Raw genomic sequence first — 21,167 nt, 5'->3', positions numbered from 1 at the left:
ATCTTGCCACGGCCTCCTGCTCCTCATCCTAGCCCCCAGAGTCCCTCAACTGAACAGCTGCCCCCAGCTCCCATCCTTGGCAGAGCTTTTGTGGGGGTGAAACAGAAATCAAACACTTTACTAACGGCTGGGGATGTTGGGGCGCCCTCTGGTCTCAGCCTTTGGTTTCCACCTGGGGGACTACACTTTAGGGCCATAAGAGAAAACCTCTCCAATTACCCCCCCAGTTCCAAGACTGACAAAGCCCAACCCCACCCCAGCACGCACCTCCAAACCTCCCCCCCCAACCGCCACGTCTCTCCTGAAAACAGGGGACACTTTCCTCCCCACTTACCTCAGCTACTCTCCCCTGAGATCCTGGTCCCCTATTTTGAAGGGAGCAAAATTTGGGGTGCATCCCTCACATTTGGGGTGCAGGAGAAAGGAGCCGCCCCAGTCGCATCGCTGGCCTCCTTCCTCTCGGCTGGCTCAGGGAGTGGGGAGTGCCCTAGGGAGGGGGGACCCCCATAAGCGAGCTGAGGAAGGGGTTCCTCCACTCCCAGTCAGAACTGGGGACACCCCCCCAAACCCGTCCCAGCCCATCCGTGTCCAACTCGGCGGGAGAGGCAGCTGCAATGCCCCAGTCAGATTCCCCCAACACTACATTCCTCACCCCATCTAGAGGGGTCCCGGGGCTCCCAAAAAATCCCCAAAAAATCCAGGATGTTGGCAGAACGGTCCTGGACTACCTCTCCAAATTTGGGGTCCTCAGATAGCCCCGTTTTTTCAGGAAAATTCTGTCTTTCGCCTGCCTCCCGCCAGCCCTGCTCTGTCCCGATGCCAATTTTGGAAGTCACTCCCTCCTTCCTCTCCCGGTCTCTCCGGGCCCCCCCGCTCGGGGGCTGGGGTCCAGGACACCTGGCTTCCATACCGGGGGGGGCACTCCTTGAAGGGCTAGGGGCCAGGAGGTCAAGCTCCCAGCCCCAGTCTCAGGGAAGCAGGAAAGCCCGATCCTCCCTTCCCCTCCCCCCTGGCTGGTCTCGGTGGTGGTTCAGGAAAGCCTGGAGGATTGGAATCTGCCATTGCTGTTGCACAGGCAGTTTTTTTCCCTTGGGTTGTGGGGGTGGGCGGTGGGAGGGAGAGGGGGGAGGAGAGCCGCACAGAGCAGGGACCCAGGCGTGCAGAGCTGGCCTGGCTTGCCCCCTAGCCCCTGCTGCCGTGGGGAACCCCTCCCCCCATCTCACCCACACTCCCAGTTCTCCTTCGGCTTTCTGTCTGGGGCTCTTATCTAGAAAATCAGGGTACAAGAACCACCTCCTTGTACCCAACCACCACTCTCCTTGCCACAGTTCCAACAGCACTGACCTATTCAGGGGTGTCCACTTTACCACAAGACACCCCATTTTCTCCACCCTCTCCCAAACTGAGGTGTGCTCCCTTAAGAAATTGGGGTTCGGAGTCTAAAATCACCTTTTCTCCCTCAGACCTATTTGGACCACATAGAAATAAGAGGAAATGCATTCCTTCCCAAATTTCTCCCATCAAATCCTGGGCATATTTGGGGTTCACTAAAGAAAGATTTCTAGAATCTGGGGTGCAAAGGAGCTATATATAAGCAAAGGACAACTAAATGTGCTCCACATTAAGTAACACCCCTAATTCAATCTCACCTTATGATCCATCCCTCAGTTTCACCCAAATAGTTGCCAACACCCCCAAATAAGAACACCCCAAAACTTTAATTTCCCACCCTGAGCCCCCAACTTGTTTCTGCCCCTGGATAAAGCTCCTTGGCCATCTGTGCACACACAGGAATATCCCCTCCTCAAAGTAAGTTTCCACAACATTCAAATGTATAGCTTTTCTCCCCCTCATGGACCCACAACCATAGAAGGCCTTCAAACATGCTCCCAGGTTCCATTATGTTCCACCGCATAAAAATACAAGACTCCAAATTGAATTTCATGTCCCCCCCAAATCTACTCTGAGCCTTGCAACTTATGTGGCACCCCAAAACATAATGCACCCCCAAATCAGCATGAAATCAGATCATCCGTATACACCAATGACTATACATCCCTGAAACAAAACCCTCACTCACTTCCCCAAGAACGCCTAGCACAGTGGTTCTCAACCTTCCTAATGCCTCGACCCTTTAATACAGATCCTCATGTTGTGGTGACCCCCAATTTCATTGTTACAAATTGAACAGAATTAAAGCATAGTGATTAATCACAAAAACAACATGTAATTATATATGTGTTTTCCGATGGTCTTAGGCGACCCCTGTGAAAGGGTCGTTCGACCCCCAAAGGGGTCGCGACCCACAGGTTGAGAACCGCTGGCCTAGCAGGTTCTGATATTCCAAGACGACAATCTCCAAATTGTGGGTGTCAGAACTTCCAGAACTAAAGCAGCTTCAAAATCAGCTTCATGCCTCCAATGTACCATTTGCCCTCAAGCCTGAATGCAGCTTAAAGTGCCTAGAATAATCAAACTAACTCAACACCCCATAAAAAGCACGCATCCCACAACTGGCCAGATAAAACCAACTCAACTCCATCCTGATACCAAAGGGAGCCCCTAACCAACTCCCACCTCCGCACCGGTCAGAGATCAAAGTAACCATCACACCAAAAGCCACCAGATGGTCCCCAGTCCTCAGTGATCCCCATTCCCAGTGTTTCCACAGTTCCGTGCATGCCCCCGCCCCCCCAAAATACCCTCACATCTGAAGGGAAGGGCCCCAGGCCTGGATATGCAATTTCCTGGGCGATGGGAGACTCCTGAGCCCAAATCCAAGTCCTGCTTTGCAGCTGGCTTCCCTTCTCCCGGTGAACCTTGTCGCCTGCAAACCAACCTCTCCTCAAACAAAATAGGAGGGTTTCATCTGTGCTGTCTCCCAGGTCAGGGACTTAAAATTGGTTATCAGGCCCCTCCTGCCTCCTCTTCTTCACCTGGGACGGCCCTGTGTTCCCTGCTGTTTGTTTACCCTCTCCACCTCTCATATTCATGTGCACTAAAAACTCACCTCGAAGGCAGATTATAGCATCTAATTAGAAAGGAAACCCCTGGGCTCCCGGCGCTCAGACCCGCCCCCGCCCCCGCCATCCCCCCGCCCACACACACTCCTTGTCCCACCCATTCCCCTTGCTCCCAAAGCCGTCGGATTTCTCACCCCGGGTAGGAACCCCAGCCTCGGAGGAAAGTCACTTCTGTCGCCTAACTCTCCCTCCCTCTGTCCAACCCTTCCTCGCTCCCTCCTAGGAGACAGAAGGACAAAATAAACCAGCGCAAAGGGGACGAGGTCGAAGGTTCCCGCCGTTCAGACGGAACTGATCCTGAGCCCCTGTCAGAGTGACCCCCCCTACACTCCCCCCCCACCCCCCCGCACCCCAAGCCGGGTGCAGGCGGACCAGCGAGGCGAAGCCAGTGCGCGCCCGCCCCCTCGTGGAAGGAGCCGAGCATTGCGCGCCCGAGAGCTCTGCCGCCTGCCGCGCTGCACCCGGCGCCAGCCTCCAGCGGAGCCGACCGGCCGGTGCCCGCGGCCCTAGCGGGCTGGGGCTGGGGCGGGCGCGCGGGCTTGGGGCGGGAGCCTCTCTCTCCCCGGGTCCCTAAAAGGGTTCCGAAGGGAGTCGGGAGCGAGAGTCCGGACGCCTGGGTCTCCTGAGCGCCTCTCGGCGCCCACCCGGGACTTTCCCCACCTCCTCGAGGGGAAGCAGCTGGAGGAGCCGTCCGGTCGCAGGACAATGGAAGGAAACGCACTAGAAATCATATCCGCCCTTTCCCTACCCCGCCCGGCCCGAGTGCCCCCGTGGGTAGGCCCGCTGGAGGAACACGTCATCCACACCCCCCTCCGCCGTCTGGGACCCCGCTCTCGCCTCCCCAAACCTGGCGCCTCGTGGGACGGTCCTTTACGTCCCGGAACCGTACCCTGGACAGGGGGCCTCGCTGTGTCCACGCTCCTGTGACAGGCTCCTGGCACCCCTTCTTCCAAAAGCCCACCCACCCACCTTCGCGGTGCCAGCTCCCCTACCCCCACAACCCAGTCACCCCTACGTCCACTCCCGAGATCGCCAGCCCTCTCCCCAGTTCGAACGCCCCGTCCTCGGTGACCCCAAGACCCCTTAGGTGACGACCACCCCGTGCCTCCGAGGCCCGCCCTGGAGCCGGAGACCCCGCCCCGGGCTCGCCATCTGGAGGGCGACGGAGGAAGGAAGGATACGGACCCAGGCGTTCACCCCACCTCCACCCCCCGCCCCCGACATCCCGGCCAGATAAAGGAGCCGAGGCCAAAAGGGGAGCGCGGCCCCACCCCCCGGAGAAGAGGAGCGGCAGCCCCTGCAGGACGGGGGTAAGGACTCAGGGTCCACGAAAAGGGCTGGTTTATGTTGATGGTCGGGAGGCTGGGGCCCCAAACGTGGACTAAGCCAGGGACCCGGGACTAGACGGTAGTAGACTTCGTGGTTCGAGGGAGGGGGACTTCGATGGGGATTTGGTGTGTGGACCGCAAAGCGCCTGGGGGGTGTCAGGCAGGGTGAGCACCTGAGACCGCGGGCGCGGAGAAGCCGAGGGGAGGGGAGTGGGGAAGGGGGGGGGGGGCGCTGGAAGGGCACGAGGCGTCCAACCAGGGGCGTGGCACGCCGGGGTCCCCACGCTCGCCATCGACCCCGTGGGCACCTTCAAGTGTAGAGGAGCGACGCGAGCCAATGGCGTGGCCGCGGGCAGAAGGCAGGGGATGAATTAAGCCGGGCCGGGGGCTTGGCGCGAGGTGAGCCTCCGGAGGAGGAGGCCAACCGCGGGAGGGAGGGAGGGGAGGAGGGAGGGAGGGCGCCTTAGGACCGCCTGGATGCCCCGGCTCCCGCAGGCCTGGCCGCGATGGGATCCGCCGCGGCCCCGGAGCGGGCGCTGGGCTACGTCCGCGAGTTCACGCGCCACTCCTCCGACGTGCTCGGCAACCTCAACGAGCTGCGCCTGCGCGGGATCCTCACCGACGTCACGCTGCTGGTTGGCGGGCAACCCCTTCGAGCGCACAAGGCGGTGCTCATCGCCTGCAGGTTCGAGGGGAGCCTCTGGGGATGCAATGGGACCCAATGGGGAAGGGGCGGAGGCATCGGGTCTTGGGGAGGAAATCGGAAGCCAAGCCCGCCAGAAGCAGGGGGCGGGGCGTCCTGGAATTGGGGGCGGGGCGACAGGGGAGGGGGCGGGACTCTCTACGGGGCGTGGCTTTCTGTAGCGGTTCCCTGGCCCCCCGAACATGACGGATCTGCCCTTTCCCCAGCGGCTTCTTCTACTCAATCTTCCGAGGCCGTGCAGGAGTCGGGGTGGATGTGCTCTCCCTGCCCGGGGGCCCCGAAGCCGGAGGCTTCGCTCCTCTCCTGGACTTTATGTACACGTCGCGCCTGCGCCTCTCTCCGGCCACCGCACCAGCCGTCCTCGCGGCTGCCACCTATTTGCAGATGGATCACGTGGTCCAGGCGTGCCACCGCTTCATTCAGGCCAGGTGAGCAGCCCACTCGGGGTTCTCCGTGGAGGAGGTGGTTGGGACCCCAGGTGTCAGGGGCAGAAGCCAAGACTAGAAGGTAGCACTAACGTCCACCGCACTTTTCCCAGCTACGAACCTCTGGGCATCTCCCTGCGGCCCCTGGAGGCAGAGCCCCCCACGCCCCCAACGGCCCGTCCACCAGGCAGTCCCAGGTGCTCCGAAGGGCACCCAGACCCACCTACTGAGTCTCGAAGCTGCAGTCAAGGCCTCCCCAGTCCAGGCAGCCCCGACCCCAAGGCCTGCAACTGGAAAAAATACAAGTTCATCGTGCTAAACTCTCAGGCCTCCCAAGCAGGGAGCCTGGTTGGGGAGAGGAGTTCTGGTCAACTTTGCCCCCAAGCTGGGCTCCCCAGTGGAGATGAGGCTTCCAGCAGCAGCAGTGGCAGCGAAGAAGGACCCATTCCCGGTCCCCAGAGCAGGTACAGAAACTGGAACCCCAAGAATTCGTCGTGGCTAGCCTCAGCTAGGAGGCAGAGAGCCATGGGCCTGGGCGTCAGGAGCAGGGAGTGAGTGGGTGGGTTCCAGGGACACTAGCCGGGAAGTTCTCGAGCAGAGAAGCTCCCCGCCACATAATCTCTCCTAACCTTTACTCTACCTAGGCTCTCTCCAACTGCTGTACAGTTCAAATGTGGGGCTCCAGTCAATACCCCCCATCTCACACCCCGGGCCCAAGAAGCCACTGCATCATCTCCCTGCGGGCAGGCTCGTCCACCACCAGGTGAGAGCTCCTCCTTTTACTTCCTTCTGGGCTTTTGTCCTTGTGGCCGCTCAAAGCCAGTTTGGGCCAAAAGTCCTCGGGAAAAGACCTATTCCAATTACATACTGCAAATTAGAATCACCTACAGAGCTTTTAAAAATCCCATTGCCCCAGTCACACCCCATACATCAAAATGTGTAGACGTGGGAACCAGACATCTGTATTTTCAAAGCTTCCAATGAGGAGTAGTGTTTGGGAACTTCTGGCCTATTCCCATCCAGGGCTGAGTGGCCAGCCCAGAGCTCGGCAGGGCCGTCCTGGCAACGTGTCCTCCAGCAGTGCCAGTACAGAGAGAGAAAAAGAGAAACCTCTACCCGCTAGTACGGGCCTCCACCGACCATCACTGCTATTGAGGGGAGATTAGCAGAGTACCCTGGAGACAGGCAGGCATAGAGCCAGATCTTGGCTTCCCCTCTTGCTAACCCTGTGACCTCGAGCAAGTCAAATGAGCCCCAGAAGTCTGACAGTAAATTGGGAAAAAGAAAACCTATTACTGTGTGATTTGAGAATTCCCTGATGTTGTTGTCATTACCCATCCCCACCCCCACCCCCCTTCCCAGGAAGTGAATTTTTCAGCTGCCAGAACTGTGAAGCTGGGGCTGGGTGCTCATCGGGGCTGGACCCCTTGGCTCCTGGGGATGAGGACAAGCCCTACAAGTGTCAGCTCTGCCGGTCTGCCTTCCGCTACAAGGGCAACCTGGCCAGTCACCGCACGGTGCACACAGGTAGGGGAGGAACAGAGAGGAGAGGCCCCTGGCCTTCCTGCCCACAGGTGTCCTAGGGCGGAGTCCCCGACCTCTCCTTCTCCCTGCCTCCAGGGGAAAAGCCCTACCACTGCTCCATCTGCGGGGCCCGCTTTAACCGGCCGGCTAACCTGAAAACGCACAGCCGCATCCATTCGGGAGAGAAGCCCTATAAGTGTGAGACGTGCGGCTCCCGCTTTGTGCAGGTACAGAGCCGGCCTCAGAACTGGCTTAAGGACAACTTTGCAAGAGGACAGCGGGGGCCCTCTGGGGAGGGTTCTTTCTGTCTTTCCCAGAGGCCTATTCTGAGGTCACCTCCCCTCCCAGGTAGCACATCTGCGCGCGCACGTGCTGATCCACACCGGGGAGAAGCCCTATCCTTGCCCCACGTGCGGGACTCGCTTCCGGCACCTCCAGACCCTCAAAAGCCACGTTCGCATCCACACGGGGGAGAAGCCTTACCACGTGAGTACCTGGCCCAAAGCCTGACACCACTTACCTCCTGTTTCCCTAGGGCCTAGCAGTGATGGCGAACCTTTTGAGCTCGGCGTGTCAGCATTTTGAAAAACCCTAACTTAACTCTGGTGCCGTGTCACATATGGAAATTTTTTGATATTTGCAACCATAGTAAAACAGACTTATATTTTTGATATTTATTTTATATATTTAAATGCCATTTAACAAAGAAAAATCAACCAAAAAACTGAGTTCGCGTGTCACCTCTGACACACATGTCATAGGTTCACCATCACTGGCCTAGGGGCTGGGCTCCAAGAGTAACGAGAGGAGCAGGGCCCAGCGGGCCCTAGAACTCTTCCAACTGGGCGGAGTCCTGGGAGAGACCCTGTGTGCAAGGGGTGGGGCCTAGGGTAGGCATGTGAGTAAGGGGCGAAGATGGGGGTAGGGATGGGCAGGTACAGAAGGTAGGCTCCTTGGCTGGACACTGGCTCCTGAAGAGGAACTAAGGGATGGAAAATCCTTTGCCGAAGAGGGGGGAGCCATCTCCTTGGCCTCTCCCTGAGGATTTGGGAGGACGAGGACTGAAGAGTTTCTCTTGGCCTGAGGGCTAACAGTTCTCTCTCGCTCAGCACCTAAAAGGTGCTTGCCGATGGGGAGGGGGACCTGACCGGCTCTCTTCCTCCCCACCCCACAGTGCGACCCCTGTGGCCTGCATTTCCGGCACAAGAGTCAACTGCGGCTGCATCTGCGCCAGAAACACGGAGCTGCTACCAACACCAAAGTGCACTACCACATTCTGGGGGGGCCCTAGCCGAGCAACAGCCCGGCCCCAGTCACTTTCTGGAAGCCAGGGAAGCTGCTGGCCCACCCCTGGCTTCTCTGTCAGATTTGGGCATGGAGGTGTGCAAGGCCCCTCCGTTCTCAGAAACTGCCTCCACCTTCATTTCTCACTGGGGAGAGCAGGGGTGGCAGATCAGGATTCGATCTGCCTCTGTTTTGCTGGTCAAAACCTCTTTCCCACAATCAATTGTATCTGAGGAGAGAGCAAGCTAGGAACTGGGGAGGGAAAAGGCTGGAGGCCTGGTTTTCGTAAGGGAACAGTCCTCCACCTGCAATCCCCATCTCATTCGGTTTATCTGTAAATATAATTTATTGAGGCCTTTGGGTGGCGCCCGGGCCTTCATTCTATTGCATTTCCTAGCTCCCTCTTCCTAGTGTGATCGGTGACCTGAGACACAGAACGTGAGGTCACAGCTCTGCTGGCAGAGATTAGCACTTGGCTTGAGTGTTTTATGTTATTGTTGCCGTAACTTCTAACTTTAGAATTGTTCTTTCTCCTATTTTTTTGCTTGTTGGTTTGTTTAAAATGGAGAAAGGGGTTCTCTGTGTCCTGCCCCTCCGATTCTAGGTCTGGAACCTCTATTTGTCCGAGGGCAGCTCTGGGAACATGTGGGTTTGTGGAACTGGGTCAGGAACCCTCTCTGGATTCTGGATATTCTAGGTTCTCTAGCAGGCTAGAACTGGATAGACGTTTCTCTGTTCTGCAAGGGCTATGGGACCTTTAAGGTGAGCCTGAAATGCAGGTAATAAATGCCTCCTGAGGGCTGTGGGTGTGGGGCTTTGTCAGTCTTGGAACTGGGGGGATGGTTGGAGAGGCTTTTTCTTAGACACCTAACTGTCCCATTCACCTGCTCCCCTAGGTTTGCCTCGGCTGTGTCTGTCATGGTAGAGCTCACAACCCTCCCACTAGGGCCTGTTGTCAGCACTGAGTTCTGAAACTCCTTATTAGAGATGATGCCGCCTTTTCTGACTCTGCCCCACCTCTAAGAATGTTATGACCTACGGGAGAGTTATGAAACTCTTCATCTTAAACTCTTTATCTTGACCAGTCCTTTGATGCTAAGGCATCTGGGCTTGAATGTCTCTTGGGGTTCTCTCTACCTGAGACAAACTCCTTCTTCCCTCAGTGGGTTTTTGGACATGTTCTGGCAAATGTCCAAATTCCAGAAATTTCTTTGCCTCTAGAAGCCACAGGTGCTTGGTAACTTTCTTATCTTAGAAAAGCTGGGTCTGTGACCTGGTCTTCCCATCACTGTATTCCTGTCCGGAACAGTGAATGCACTAGGACCTTATATGGGGAGAGTAAAGGGGCTGAGTTCCGTTTGGGGTTTGATATAGTTTGGGATTATGATTGGGATTATTGTTGGGGTTAGAGGTTTAGAAGATTTAAAAGATTGACTGACTGACTGATGGACCTTCTAGTGGACCAAGTATCCAGGTAGAATTTAGAGGCTGGTTGAGGGGTACAGTTTCTGGTGTAGGTCAAGGAGGTAGAAAGTTAGGAATGGGGGTGCCTCTTAACTGGGCAGAAGGTCTGGAATGTTAGACGATGCTCTGAAGCCTTGACTTACAGTCCCACCCCTTTTGCCATGGAGCCTATTTGGTTATGGAGCATGGGGAAGAGAGGAAGAAGAGCTTTGAATTTGTGGGGTAGAGCTTCCTCAGGATAGGTCAGTACTAGTGGTTGTCATTTGGAAACTGGTGAGAAAGCTACTTTTTACCCTCTTACTCCCCACTGCAGACTTGCAGGAAGAGAGCGGAAGAGAGATGCGAGGAGGAACCATGGTTTTTATTTTATTTTATTTTATTTTTTAGCAGACTGGATGGGCAGGTAGAGAGTGCCTAGGGGTGGAGATGTTCGATCTTGCAAGATCAGAATCATGGAATAAAGAAGCCTCTCTGTGCTGCCTGCTGTGTCCTGGGGTTCTTGCCTGGGGAGCCTGGGGACTACGTAAAGCTGGGGAAAGCAGGTTCTTACCTCCTGGGGACCATCTGGCGATTGTGTGCCCATCCCACCAGACATTTCAAATGGCCCGTATTCTCCCCTCCCCTGCCCTTTCCTTCTGGCTCATGGTGCAGGAACCAGTGACTTCATGAAGTGCTCCGGAGCCACCTGCATCCTGCTGCTCTGAAGTCACTTCCTGCCTGAAGTGTGGAGGCGGCAGGGAGAAACCAGGAAGCCACTAATAATACCAGGACACTGGGGGAATGCATCTGTGCTGGGACACCCCTAGCACCACTATCACCAAAAAAAAAAAGGGTAGGGGTTGGGTCCCCCGAGGACAACAGGGGCTGGAGGAGCAGTGAGAAGGCTGTGTGGTTAGAAACATGCCAACTCCACCCCTCCCCCAGCAATGGTGTCTTGGAATTTATCCATCGCCCAGCGTTTGCTTCTCTCCCACCCTGTCCCCTGTCCTGTGTGTGTTGTGGGTGCACAGCTCTGTTCTGCCCTGTGGGTAGAAGGTAGGAGGTCACTAATTCTGAGAAGTTACCTTCCTTTTGGACTTAAATTACTCATCTGTGAAATAAGTCTGTTAACATGGTCTCCGCAGCTGCTTCCAGCCTTTACAGTTTGTGGTTGTGTTTTTCGGTCTTTTATAAAACCCATGACCTGGATTATTTTATTAAAAAGCAAAAAGTAAAACTTAGAAACTAAAACCTCTCTTCTCCCGCTGCAGTTTATCCGCTGTGGAAAGGAGACCAGCTAATATTCTTGCTACGTGTCAGGCCCTCAACTAAGCATTTTAGTGCCTAGGTTTTCTAATTCACCTCCCCTGACAACCCTAAAAAGTAGGTGCTATTATTATCTCCAATTTACATGTGGGGAAAACAAGAGACTCAGTATCTTGGTTGGCCAAGTTAATAGGAGATGGAGCTGAGGTTGGAACGATGATTCTACAGGCTGCACTCTTTTACTAGGTTATATCCTCACGCCAATTTCTATGTCATTGGCATATTCTCCCACCACCCAAAATTCTGACTCTGCTTACAATACAAAAAAAAAAAAGTTTTGGGGGGTAGGACTGTTTTTATTTCCCACATATAAAACTATAAGGCTCAATATGCTTTTTTAAATTACACAGCCTCCCTCCCTCCTTTCCCATCCCCCACTTGTCGGGTATAAATCTTTGAGTCCAAGTTTCAAGGTGAGGGTCCCTGGGGGCTTGAATTACAGTGAAGAAATGGGAAGCCGGGCCATTCGTGCTCGAGGAGGCGGAGGGGCAGATTGCTCCGGTGGTCCTGGCGTGTCTGTTTAGTAGATGATCGTGAGATGCAAAACCGTGGTTAGGAAGTGGTTTTACTAGAAGGGCAGAGGCAAGTGATCTAGCCCCGCTGGAGAAAGGGTAGTTGATGCTGGCAGGCTCGCCCTTCCTCTCCCCGGTTATTTTTGGTCTCTGTGACCTGTAGGTTTCCTGTTGGTGGGAACAGAAGCGACATTACAGAAACGAACGCCAGGAGTCCAACAACCCATTCCCCCTGTCCCCTCCTTGGGTCCCGCAACCCCTCAGGGACCCAAGGGATCGAGACTCTAGTGACCCGACTAGCTCGGAGCAGTTTATTTTAATCTCATCGCCTAATCCCTACGCTCGCCACCAGGCCTTGCAACTCCTGGGCTCCTCATGAGGCAGGGGATTGCTTTCCGCTCCTGAACCAGTTTACCGCCCCCCCCACCAACCCCTCTGCACTGCTCACCTGCGGGCCTGGGTGCTGAGATCTGGACGAACCGGCCTGCTGGGGGGACCGGAGACGGCAGCAGCCTCCGGGCAGGTCCCCGCGTCCCCGGGGGCCCACCTCACTGACCTCCTCAAGCTCCCCCTTTACGCATGCTCCCACTCACCGCCGCGACCCCAGCAAAGCTGAAAGCCCGCCCTGCCCGCCTGGCTCCGCCCAGGAGTCCCGCGAGCGAGGATGTCAGCCTTGGCCAGGCCGGCCTGATGCTGCCCCTGGCGATGACACCATAGAGAAGCCGCTCGGAGAATGGTGCGCCGCCAGGGAAGAGCGCGAACCCCGCGCCGCTTCCTGGCTCCTCCGCGGACCGCTGCCCCCAGCCCTCCCCCCACCCCCCGCCCCCCGCCCCGGCCGCGATTCTCCGCCCCCGGCCCGCGCAGCCACGCCCCTGGGCGCTAATCCCCGGCCGGCACGCTCCGGCGGGTTCTCCGACACCAGCGCTCCCGCCGCGGGGAGGCGCGCACGCAGCCTCTCGGCAGCCAGCTCGCGCGCCCTCGTCAGTACCTTCCTCTCTGCCCCGCGCTCCTGCCCCCGCGTGACCGGGGGCGGGCGGAGGTGGAGGTCCCGAGCCTGATTCCCACCAGGGCTTTCGGGCCCGCAGCTCGGTGCCATCCCGCATGGCGCGCGGGACCGCGCCCCCAGACGGGGGCTGGGGGTGGATGGTGGTGCTCTCGGCCTTCTTCCAGTCCGCGCTGGTGTTCGGGGTGCTCCGCTCCTTCAGCATCTTCTTCGTGGAGTTCGTGGCGGCGTTCGACGAGCCGGCCGCGCGCGTCTCCTGGATCGCCTCCATAGGCATCGCCGTGCAGCAGTTCGGGAGTGAGTGCTGCGCCTGGGGCCGCTGTCCCCAGACCCTCGGGAGGGAGGGGGAATGCGGGGACAGGGAGGGAGGCGCGGGGAGATGGGGGAGTTGCCGGAGAAGGATGCCTGGAGTCTTCTCACAGAACGCCCTCCTCCTCCCCAGGCCCCGTGGGCAGTGCCCTGAGCACCAAGTTCGGGCCAAGGCCAGTGGTGATGGCTGGGGGCCTCTTGGCAGCGCTGGGGATGCTGCTGGCCTCCTTCGCTACCTCCTTGACCCACCTGTACCTGAGTATTGGGCTGCTCTCAGGTGAGACCCTGGGGAGGGCGGGAAAGTCAAATGCCTGAGTCTTTGGACTCTCACCTTCCTCCTAGTCTTTCCAGAAGACTTCAGGAGACGCTGAGAGAAAGTTTTGAGTAACACCTGTGCCCCGAAGGGCATCAAGAGGGATGACTCATTTAATAAACTTGGCGGAGCGGTTTAGACTTTCAGAGATAATGAGTCCACAGTATGCAAGCCCGGAGCTAGTGGGGCTGGAATGCAAAAGGAAGAATTACATAGTATATAGTTGTGGCAGGCACCGTGACTGTAAAACAGGTATCTATCCTGCTTACAGTTTTTTATACATTTAGGTGCTCCTATCTTGGGTGCATATATGTTTTCCAGGGTTATAGCCTCTTGTTGGATCGATCCCTTTAGTATTATTATGTAGTGACCTTTGTTGTCTCTCGTCATGGCCTTCCCTACCCTGTTTACAGATGAAGCAAGGCTTCCGACGCTTATGAAACTTGGCAAATGAAGATCTCACAGCCAGAAATAGCAGGGCCTAGGTGCAACTCCAAAATTCTGTGCGGGTTACTTTAAAAACATTATCTCTAGGTCTCTACAGTCCCATAAAGTGTATTACCCCCATTTGGCAGATGAGGGGATTGAGGCTGGGAGATTCAGTAAAGTCAAACAGCTAGAGAGTATCAAAGCCAGGATTGTAACCAGACCTGTGCTACCTTCTGCTGCTGGGCAATATTGGGATTACTGGGCACCCTGAACTCCCAAAGAGTCCCCAAACCACCATTTTTTAAAATACATTTTTTTATTGATTTCAGAGAGGAAGGGAGAGGGAGAGAGAGATAGAAACATCAAGGATTGAGAATTATTGATGGGCTGCCTCCTGCAGGCCCCCTACTGGGGATCGAGCTCCCAACCCCGGGCATGTGCCCTTGGCTAGAATCAAACCTGGGACCCTTTAGTCTGCAGGCCGACGCTCTATCCACTGAGCCAAACCAGCTAGGGCCATCCTTTCTTTATCTTTTCTTTTTTCTGTCTATTTATTATTATTATTATTATTATTTTGTTTTACAGGTTCTGGGTGGGCCTTGACCTTCACACCAACACTTGCCTGCCTGTCTCGTTACTTCTCTCGCCTGCGATCCCTGGCCATGGGGTTGGCACTGACTGGCGTGGGCCTCTCCTCCTTTGCTTTTGCCCCACTCTTCCAATGGCTGCTCAGCTACTATGCCTGGCGGGGCACCCTACTGTTGGTGTCTGCCATCTCCCTCCATCTGGTGGCCTGTGGTGCTCTCCTCCGCCCACTCTCCCTGAGTGAGGACCCTGCTGTGGCTGGCCCCGGGGCCCAACTGGCCTCCCTCCTCCATCATGGCCCCTTCCTCCGTTACACTGTTGCCCTCACCCTGATCAACACCGGCTACTTCATTCCCTATGTGCATCTGGTGGCCCATCTCCAGGACCTGGATTGGGATCCACTGCCTGCTGCTTTCCTCCTCTCGGTGATTGCTATTTCTGACCTCGTGGGGCGTGTGGTTTCTGGGTGGCTAGGGGATATAGTCCCAGGGCCTGTGGCACGACTCCTGATGCTCTGGACCACCCTGACCGGGGTGTCACTGGCCCTGTTCCCCATGGCTCAGGCTCACACACCCCTGGTGGCTCTGGCCGTGGCCTATGGCTTTACATCAGGGGCCCTGACCCCATTGGCCTTCTCCATGCTGCCTGAACTGGTGGGGACTGGAAGGATATACTGTGGCCTGGGACTGGTGCAGATGGTGGAGAGCATCGGGGGACTGCTGGGGGCTCCTCTGTCAGGTAAGGGGGATGGGGTTTCCAGATGGCCATGTCATACCATTCAGGGAGGGGACTATTCACATTAGAGTGGATGTAAATATTGCCCTTTACATGGTATGGTATACCACATGGTCTGAATAACCAATCATTAGCAGCCCTGAAGTGGGCCCATGAGACAAAGAGATTGGGGCTGTGGAAAAACTCAAATGAGCTATGCGGAGCCCTTGGTAGGATGCCTGTCGCTTGGATTTTCAGACTTGTCTGGACCTGCTCTTACCCTTGACCCATTTGGCCCCAGCTCAGATGTCTGAGCCATGTGGTCAAAGTTCTCCAGCCTTCAGATACCAGAACCTTCAGACCCTAGTGACTGACTATTAGATGACAGGGCCACAGTTGCCGGAAAGAAAGACACAGGTGTGCCTGCCTCGATCTGGATCCCCAAATCCCCACTGGCTGACATGGAGGGCCTTCCTGAAGGCAGGGAGGTGATGGGCATGACCTCTGAAGCCCCCTGGGACACCAGAGTTGTCAAGTGCATCTGGTCCTACCTTGGCAGTTCTAACTTTTCCAAGATGGCAGATTAAAGATCATTTTCCTCCTTCCGCCCAAAAATATGTCTGAGCCGTCGGTCCCAGGAAACAGATCACCCATGTGTGTTCTTTTTCTCTCGTGGATGTAGGCTACCTCCGGGATGTGACAGGCAACTACACAGCTTCTTTTGTGGTGGCCGGGGCCTTCCTTCTTGCAGGGAGTGGAATTCTCATCACGCTGCCCCACTTCTTCTGCGTCTCAGCTCCTACCTCCAAGCCCCAGGACCTTGGCACAGAGGCACCGGATACCAAAGCCCCCCTGCGAAGGAAGGGCTGGGAGAGGACTGAACTCCAAAAAGACCCGGAAAGCCAGAGATTGGCAGCTCCGGGTCTTCTGCCCCATATTGGTGCCCAGAGAACCACAGTGCCTTCAGCATCTTGATCTGTCTTCCACCACAGCTTGCCCAGGGCTCCTGCGATGTGTGTGTGCCAACTCCTAGTATTTTGTTGAGGACTCTTATCTCTTCTTGGCTTCCACAACCATTTCTGCAGGATCCAAGAGTTCAGCCTGCTCCAGTGAGCCATGAATCAACTGTGAAAATCAAAGGCCAAGAGACTTATTATGTTTTACAAGTGATCGATCTCTAGTGTTGCCTACTACACTTCTTCTCTGAAGACAGATGTTTGGGGATGAGGGATGCCCCTTTGAGATAAAACTGGATAATAATCAGAAACTCAGAAAGAACTGGAGTCCAAATGCTTGGGTTGGTTGAGTCGGGTCATGGCTGAGGGATAGAGGGGAGGTGTCCAGGAGCTCTGGGGACTCCAAGCATTTTAACCCTGGACTCTGCTCTCTGGACCACAGTTCCTCCCTTTTGCCCCACTGACCTCCCTCTTTCCCACTAGCCCCTGTGACTTAGAAGAGAAATGAAGGAAATGGTGAGGACATGGTGGGGGCAGGCGTAGTTTGGTAGGGAGAGCTGAAGCTCAGAGAGCCTACGTCCGGGTCGAGGATTCTTGTATCCACCGCAGGCCAGCCAATAGAATGAGGTTGAGATACGGGAAGAGTTTTGAGTCAAGGAAATGAGGATGGGGCAGATGGCACCCATGAGCCTCCCTCTCCCTTAAACAAATTGAAGCTGGCAGGCAGACAACTTCTCAAAGACGCCCCGTTATAATGGCAACAACGTGGGCAAAGAGAAATGGACTGACTAGACAGACAGATACCCGCCTCTCTCCCAGGCTTAGTGGGATCCTGTTCCTTCCCAGCGGCCTTTTGAATGTCTTAAGTAGCAAGTTTTCAGCGTCCTCGATGGGCTAACAATTGGAGCTTGCAGACACATTGGAAATTTTTTTATTGAGGGAGTGGCTCAAACCAAAAGAAAATGGTCAACAGGAGGTGTCCGCGGTGGCATGTGGGCCTCCTGGGGACAGCAGGGCCCCCGGAGGAGCTGGGAGCAGCTCCCCCCTCTCAGGGGGAGGGGTGGCTGGAGGTGAGGCCGGACTGCAGGAGGGCAGCGCCCCAGGCAGCCCCAGGTAGATGGAGCTGCCTGAGAGGACGAAGGAGCCACACACGAGGAAGGAGGCCGTGAAGTCTCCCGTCTCATCCCTGAGGAAGCCTGAGAGGAAGGGGGAAGGAACTTAGAGGCCTCGGACCCCAGGGTGGGGGTGGGGGTGGGGATCTGCTGGCTCAGTCAGGCCCTTACCTGACAGCGGAGGGCCCAGAAGCCCCCCGAGGCTCATCAGCAGCATCACCAGCCCCGTGGCCTGTACCACACCTCCGATGCCCACCAGCCCGGGGAGCACGCCGAACACCAGCGGGGCGTAGCTGCCCGCGCTCAGCCCATAGGCCCCGGCCGCGGCCAGCAGGGAGCCCCCCCAGGCCTCCTCGCTCCCTTCCACCGGCACCAGCCCCACGGCCAGCAGCCCCAGCCCCGTCAGAGCCCCGAACACCGCCAGCAGCCGCGGGAGGGGCACCCAGCCCTGGTCCGCCACCCACCCGCAGACCAGCCGGGCGCCCGCATCCCCCACCGCGGCCACGGCCACCACCAGCGCGGCCCTGTACCCCGCCAGGCCCCGGTCTAAAGCGTGAGGGGCCAGATGCACGTAGGGGACGAAGTACCCGCCCCCCACCAGGGCTGTGCCCAGAGCAAAAACCAAGAAGGCTGGGCGCGCGAAGAGACCCAGGCCGAGGGCAGCGAGGAGCCCGCGGGGCGGGGCGGGAGGGTCCCCGGGCAGCTGCAGGGGTCGCAGCAGGGCGCCGCAGGGGGCGAGGTGGAGGGTGATGGCGCCCAGGAGGAGCAGGGCCCCCCGCCAGCCGAAAGTATCCAGGAGGAGCTGCAAGGCCGGCGCCAGGAGCAGCGAGGAGGCTCCGTTGCCCGTCAGTGCCAGCCCCACGGCCAGGACTCGCCGGCGGGAGAAGTAGCGGGAGAGGGTGCCCAGGGCAGGGGCGAACGCCAGGGCCCAGCCGGCGCCTGCGGACGCAGAGGACTCGGGTCACTTGGTTAGGGATGCAAATGCGGAAGCCCTGTGCTGTGCATCTGAAGCTGACATGCTGTCTGTTAGCCACGTTTTACTAAAAAATAAAGTCACTCAAGTGTTTAAAAGGGAAAAGACGGGGTGAGGACAGGGGCCTGGGATGCCTGGCCCCGCAATCCCAGCCCTGCTCTTGGGAGGACGCCCACCATCACCACCGCCACCACCGCACAGCTGGCCCCCGGCCCCCAACCAGCCCCTGCCTCCGCCATCACCCCTGAAGGACCGAGGACCATCCCCCCTCACCGGCGAGGACGCCCAGGCCCAGGTAGAGGTGCAGCAGACTCCCCGCGAAAGCCGAGAAGAGGAAGCCGAGCGAGGTGAGGACGCCCCCAACCATCACTACGGGGCGCGCCCCCCAGCGGGTGCTCAGGGCGCTGCCCACTGGACCTGGAAGGAGGCGGAGTCAAGGGAAGACACGCCCTAACCCTCCACCTCCAACGCTTCCCATTGGCTGTCTGCCTGGCCTAACGCTCCTCCCCCAGCCTACCAGCTCCCCCTCTCCACCTCAACCCACTCTGTTCTGGAACTGGGTGCCACCTGCCGTCCTTTCTCGGGTCACCCGGCAAGCAGGTGGGCACCCCACCACTGCACTCACGGCCCCTCCATCCCGGCTCCTGCCCCCCACCTCGGGGTGTGGGGGGCTCACTGGCTGCCTGCTGCACGGCCAGGGCCAGGGCGCTGACCCACGCCGTGTCCTGAGAGGTCCGGCCGAAGTGCTCCGCGATGTCAGGGAGGGCCAGGCCCAGGGAGCGCAGCAGCCCGTAGGAGAGCCCGTTCACCAGGAAGGCCGCGGCCGCCACCACCCAGCCCCAGCCCCCGTCCGGGCGTCCGGCCAGGGTCCCGGCAGGCTTGGGGGTCATCACCGTCTGGGGGAGAGAGGAGTGAAGTCTCCATGCCTGCGCCTCCTCTAGGAGCCTGAGATCCAGCTCCTGGCTGCTTTCCCGGGGTAGGGGGTGGGGGGTGGGGGCGGGAGGGGGTGTCACCCGGAGCACGACAGGGAGGGGCAGAGGGGGCGGGGGTTGAGCCTAGGGATGCAACTCCTGGGTCAGCGAGTTACCCGCGAGACACCCGATCGGGGGACAGGGGATGTCCCTGGAACTCCCCCTTCCCCCACACCCCCTACTCCTTACCCGACCCCTCCGGGTGATGGGGAAAGGACGAAGAATGGCTCGGTCTGGCTTCTTCCCGCTTCTGAGGCGGGCGGGGGAGGGGGGTGGGGACCGAGGTGCCGAGGGGAGCGAGTGCGGAGATGGAGCCCCACCTGGACAGGCTCTCGGTAAACAGAGATCACCCCGGGGCCTGAGCCACCTGGGATGCTGTGCTGGGGAGGCGGGGGTGCAGTAGAGACAGCCAATCAGCGAGCCCAGGGTGAGGCCAGACACTGAGTCCCACGGGGATTAAGTCTCTCTCTCTCTCTCTCTCTCTCTCTCTCTCTCTCTCTCTCAGCTCAGGAAAAGGGAGCAGCCAGGAATGAATGCCACGCACCGGCCCAGAGTCAAGCACCTGCTGCCTGCTGGGCACCCAGGGGACACGTGACTGCAATCCCAGCAAGCACAAGGCAGGTAGCGATGCGCTGGGACAGGGGCAGTGCCTCCACGGCCTGAGGGATGAGTAGAAAACGTTGCTGCAAGTCCAGCGCATCTTGGATGTCAGATCGCAGACCTCCACTGAGTGCTGGCTGTGTGCCCAACAGTAATATGCCCTCAGGACTTAGGGGAGGAAGAGGAACTCCCTTATTCCGAGGAGCTGTGATGTGCCAGGCACTCTTCACACATGTCATCTTCTCATCCTCACAATAACCCTGTGAAGATGGTGTCATCTTCATTCTACAGATGAAGTAATTGGACCTTCCAGAGATTAGGTGACTTGCCCAAACCACACAGCTAAAAGATGGTGGAAATCTGTATTTACATTTTTTGGACTGCCCAACGGTGGGACCATACAAGGAGAAGAGCCCTAGCTGGTTTGGTTCAGGGGTTGGAGTGTCGGCCCCAGACGGAAGGGTCCCGGGTTAATTCAAAGGCATGTACCTCGTTTGCAGGCTCAATCCCCAGCTCAGGTCGCTCAGGCAACCAATCAATGCGTCTCTCACATCGATGTTTCTCTTTCTGCATCTCTCCCCTCTTCCAATCTGTCTAAAACTCAATGGGGAAAAATATCCTCAGGTGAGGATTAACCAGAAGAATAGACCCGGGACTGAAACAGGATCTGCCAGAGTGGAGGGAAATGGCCTGGAGACAGTCTGATACCAAACCCGCCTGGAAAGGCAGCCTTTTCAGGGCCAGAGAAGTTATGGTTCTAAGATAGGGGCCACTGGAAGGAGAGAAAGGATCTTTGCCATCAGAATCACTAAAGATTTAGAGATTAGACTTTTAAAAACAGAGTAAGAAATCTGAGAATTGAACCCTGGTATTGATTTTTTTAATTAAAAATATTTTATTTACTGAGTTGAGAGAGAGAGAGAGACTTGTTGTTCCACTTATTTACGCATTCATTGGTTGCTTCTTGTATGTGCCCTAATTAAGGATCGAACCTGCAACCTTGGCATATTGGGACAACACTCTAACCAACTGAGCTGGCCGGCCAGGGCAAAAATTGTATACTTTATGATGTGTTCTCCTGATATTTCCTGTACCCACTTGGCACCATACGTAGTACAGTATTATTGACTATATTCCCTATGCTGCACTTTACATCCCCACGAGTATTCTGTAACTACACCTTCACCTTTTCCACCCCGTCCCCCAACACTCCCTTCTCTCTGGCACCCATCAGTTTGTTCTCTGTACCTATGAGTAAGTTTCTGTTTTAACCCTCTACAGTTTGTTTCAGTGGTTCTCAACCTCCTGGCCCTTTAAATACAGTTCCTCATGTTGTGACCCAACCATAAAATTATTTTCGTTGCTACTTCATAACTGTAATGCTGCTACTGTTATGCCGTAATGTAAATATCTGATATGCAGGATGGTCTTAGGAGACCCCTGTGAAAGGGTCGTTCGACCGCCAAAGAGGTCGCGACCCACAGGTTGAGAACCGCTGGTTTATATTCTTTATATTGGCCTAGTAATATATGTACCACAGCTTTAAAAAAAAATTATTGGGGTGACATTGGTTCACAAAACCATCCAGGTTTCAAGTGTACAACTCAACATTGGGTGTCCATTACCTAAAGCGA

The 21,167-nt window shown here is 56.8% G+C and overlaps 3 protein-coding genes across 5 annotated transcripts; 2 read left to right on the top strand and 1 right to left on the bottom strand.

The window, feature by feature from the left end:
- The first annotated feature begins 4,305 nt into the window (after positions 1–4,305).
- Positions 4,306–10,232, top strand: BCL6B (BCL6B transcription repressor). 2 transcript variants are annotated; one of them, XM_081109775.1, is made up of 9 exons: positions 4,306–4,333; positions 4,847–5,036; positions 5,261–5,482; positions 5,593–5,943; positions 6,124–6,242; positions 6,842–7,006; positions 7,100–7,230; positions 7,352–7,489; positions 8,178–10,232. In XM_081109775.1, the coding sequence occupies exons 2-9, from the start codon at positions 4,858–4,860 to the stop codon at positions 8,292–8,294; spliced, it is 1,422 nt and encodes a 473-aa protein (XP_080965901.1). In that variant the 5' UTR covers positions 4,306–4,333; positions 4,847–4,857; the 3' UTR covers positions 8,295–10,232. The 2 variants fall into 2 exon arrangements, with proteins under 2 accessions (XP_080965901.1, XP_080965902.1); XM_081109776.1 differs by lacking the exon at positions 5,593–5,943.
- Positions 10,233–12,497: 2,265 nt separating this feature from the next.
- Positions 12,498–16,191, top strand: SLC16A13 (solute carrier family 16 member 13). Of its 2 annotated transcripts, XM_081109774.1 has the most exons (5): positions 12,498–12,868; positions 13,014–13,157; positions 14,208–14,632; positions 14,771–14,945; positions 15,604–16,191. In XM_081109774.1, the coding sequence occupies exons 1-5, from the start codon at positions 12,670–12,672 to the stop codon at positions 15,894–15,896; spliced, it is 1,236 nt and encodes a 411-aa protein (XP_080965900.1). In that variant the 5' UTR covers positions 12,498–12,669; the 3' UTR covers positions 15,897–16,191. The 2 variants fall into 2 exon arrangements, with proteins under 2 accessions (XP_080965900.1, XP_080965899.1); XM_081109773.1 differs by having other exon boundaries at positions 14,208–14,945.
- Positions 16,192–16,792: 601 nt separating this feature from the next.
- SLC16A11 (solute carrier family 16 member 11) lies at positions 16,793–18,861 on the bottom strand. Its single transcript, XM_081110710.1, has 4 exons — positions 18,639–18,861; positions 18,236–18,379; positions 17,161–17,928; positions 16,793–17,073 (listed from the first exon to the last, which is right to left on the bottom strand). The coding sequence occupies exons 1-4, from the start codon at positions 18,850–18,852 to the stop codon at positions 16,844–16,846; spliced, it is 1,356 nt and encodes a 451-aa protein (XP_080966836.1). The 5' UTR covers positions 18,853–18,861; the 3' UTR covers positions 16,793–16,843.
- Between the last annotated feature and the right edge of the window lie 2,306 nt (positions 18,862–21,167).

The sequence above is a fragment of the Myotis nattereri genome, assembly GCF_964212035.1.
Source record: "Myotis nattereri genome assembly, chromosome: 16".
Taxonomy (NCBI): domain Eukaryota; kingdom Metazoa; phylum Chordata; class Mammalia; order Chiroptera; family Vespertilionidae; genus Myotis; species Myotis nattereri.
This window is presented reverse-complemented; position numbering and strand designations above follow the sequence as displayed.

What these genes read in the sequence shown, in the direction of transcription:
- BCL6B (XM_081109775.1), top strand. Translation starts at nt 4,858, where the DNA reads ATGGGATCCGCCGCGGCCCCGGAGCGGGCGCTGGGCTACGTCCGCGAG. An exon ending in GCGGTGCTCATCGCCTGCAG is followed by an intron (nt 5,037 to 5,260) that starts GTTCGAGGGGAG and finishes CCCTTTCCCCAG; the next exon opens with CGGCTTCTTCTACTCAATCT. An exon ending in CGGGGGAGAAGCCTTACCAC is followed by an intron (nt 7,490 to 8,177) that starts GTGAGTACCTGG and finishes CCCACCCCACAG; the next exon opens with TGCGACCCCTGTGGCCTGCA.
- SLC16A13 (XM_081109773.1), top strand. Translation starts at nt 12,670, where the DNA reads ATGGCGCGCGGGACCGCGCCCCCAGACGGGGGCTGGGGGTGGATGGTG. An exon ending in GAGTATTGGGCTGCTCTCAG is followed by an intron (nt 13,158 to 14,207) that starts GTGAGACCCTGG and finishes TTTGTTTTACAG; the next exon opens with GTTCTGGGTGGGCCTTGACC. An exon ending in GCTGGGGGCTCCTCTGTCAG is followed by an intron (nt 14,946 to 15,603) that starts GTAAGGGGGATG and finishes TCGTGGATGTAG; the next exon opens with GCTACCTCCGGGATGTGACA.
- SLC16A11 (XM_081110710.1), bottom strand. Translation starts at nt 18,852, where the DNA reads ATGACCCCCAAGCCTGCCGGGACCCTGGCCGGACGCCCGGACGGGGGC. An exon ending in GGGCCTGGGCGTCCTCGCCG is followed by an intron (nt 17,929 to 18,235) that starts GTGAGGGGGGAT and finishes CTGCGTCCGCAG; the next exon opens with GCGCCGGCTGGGCCCTGGCG. An exon ending in TCTGGGCCCTCCGCTGTCAG is followed by an intron (nt 17,074 to 17,160) that starts GTAAGGGCCTGA and finishes CCTTCCTCTCAG; the next exon opens with GCTTCCTCAGGGATGAGACG.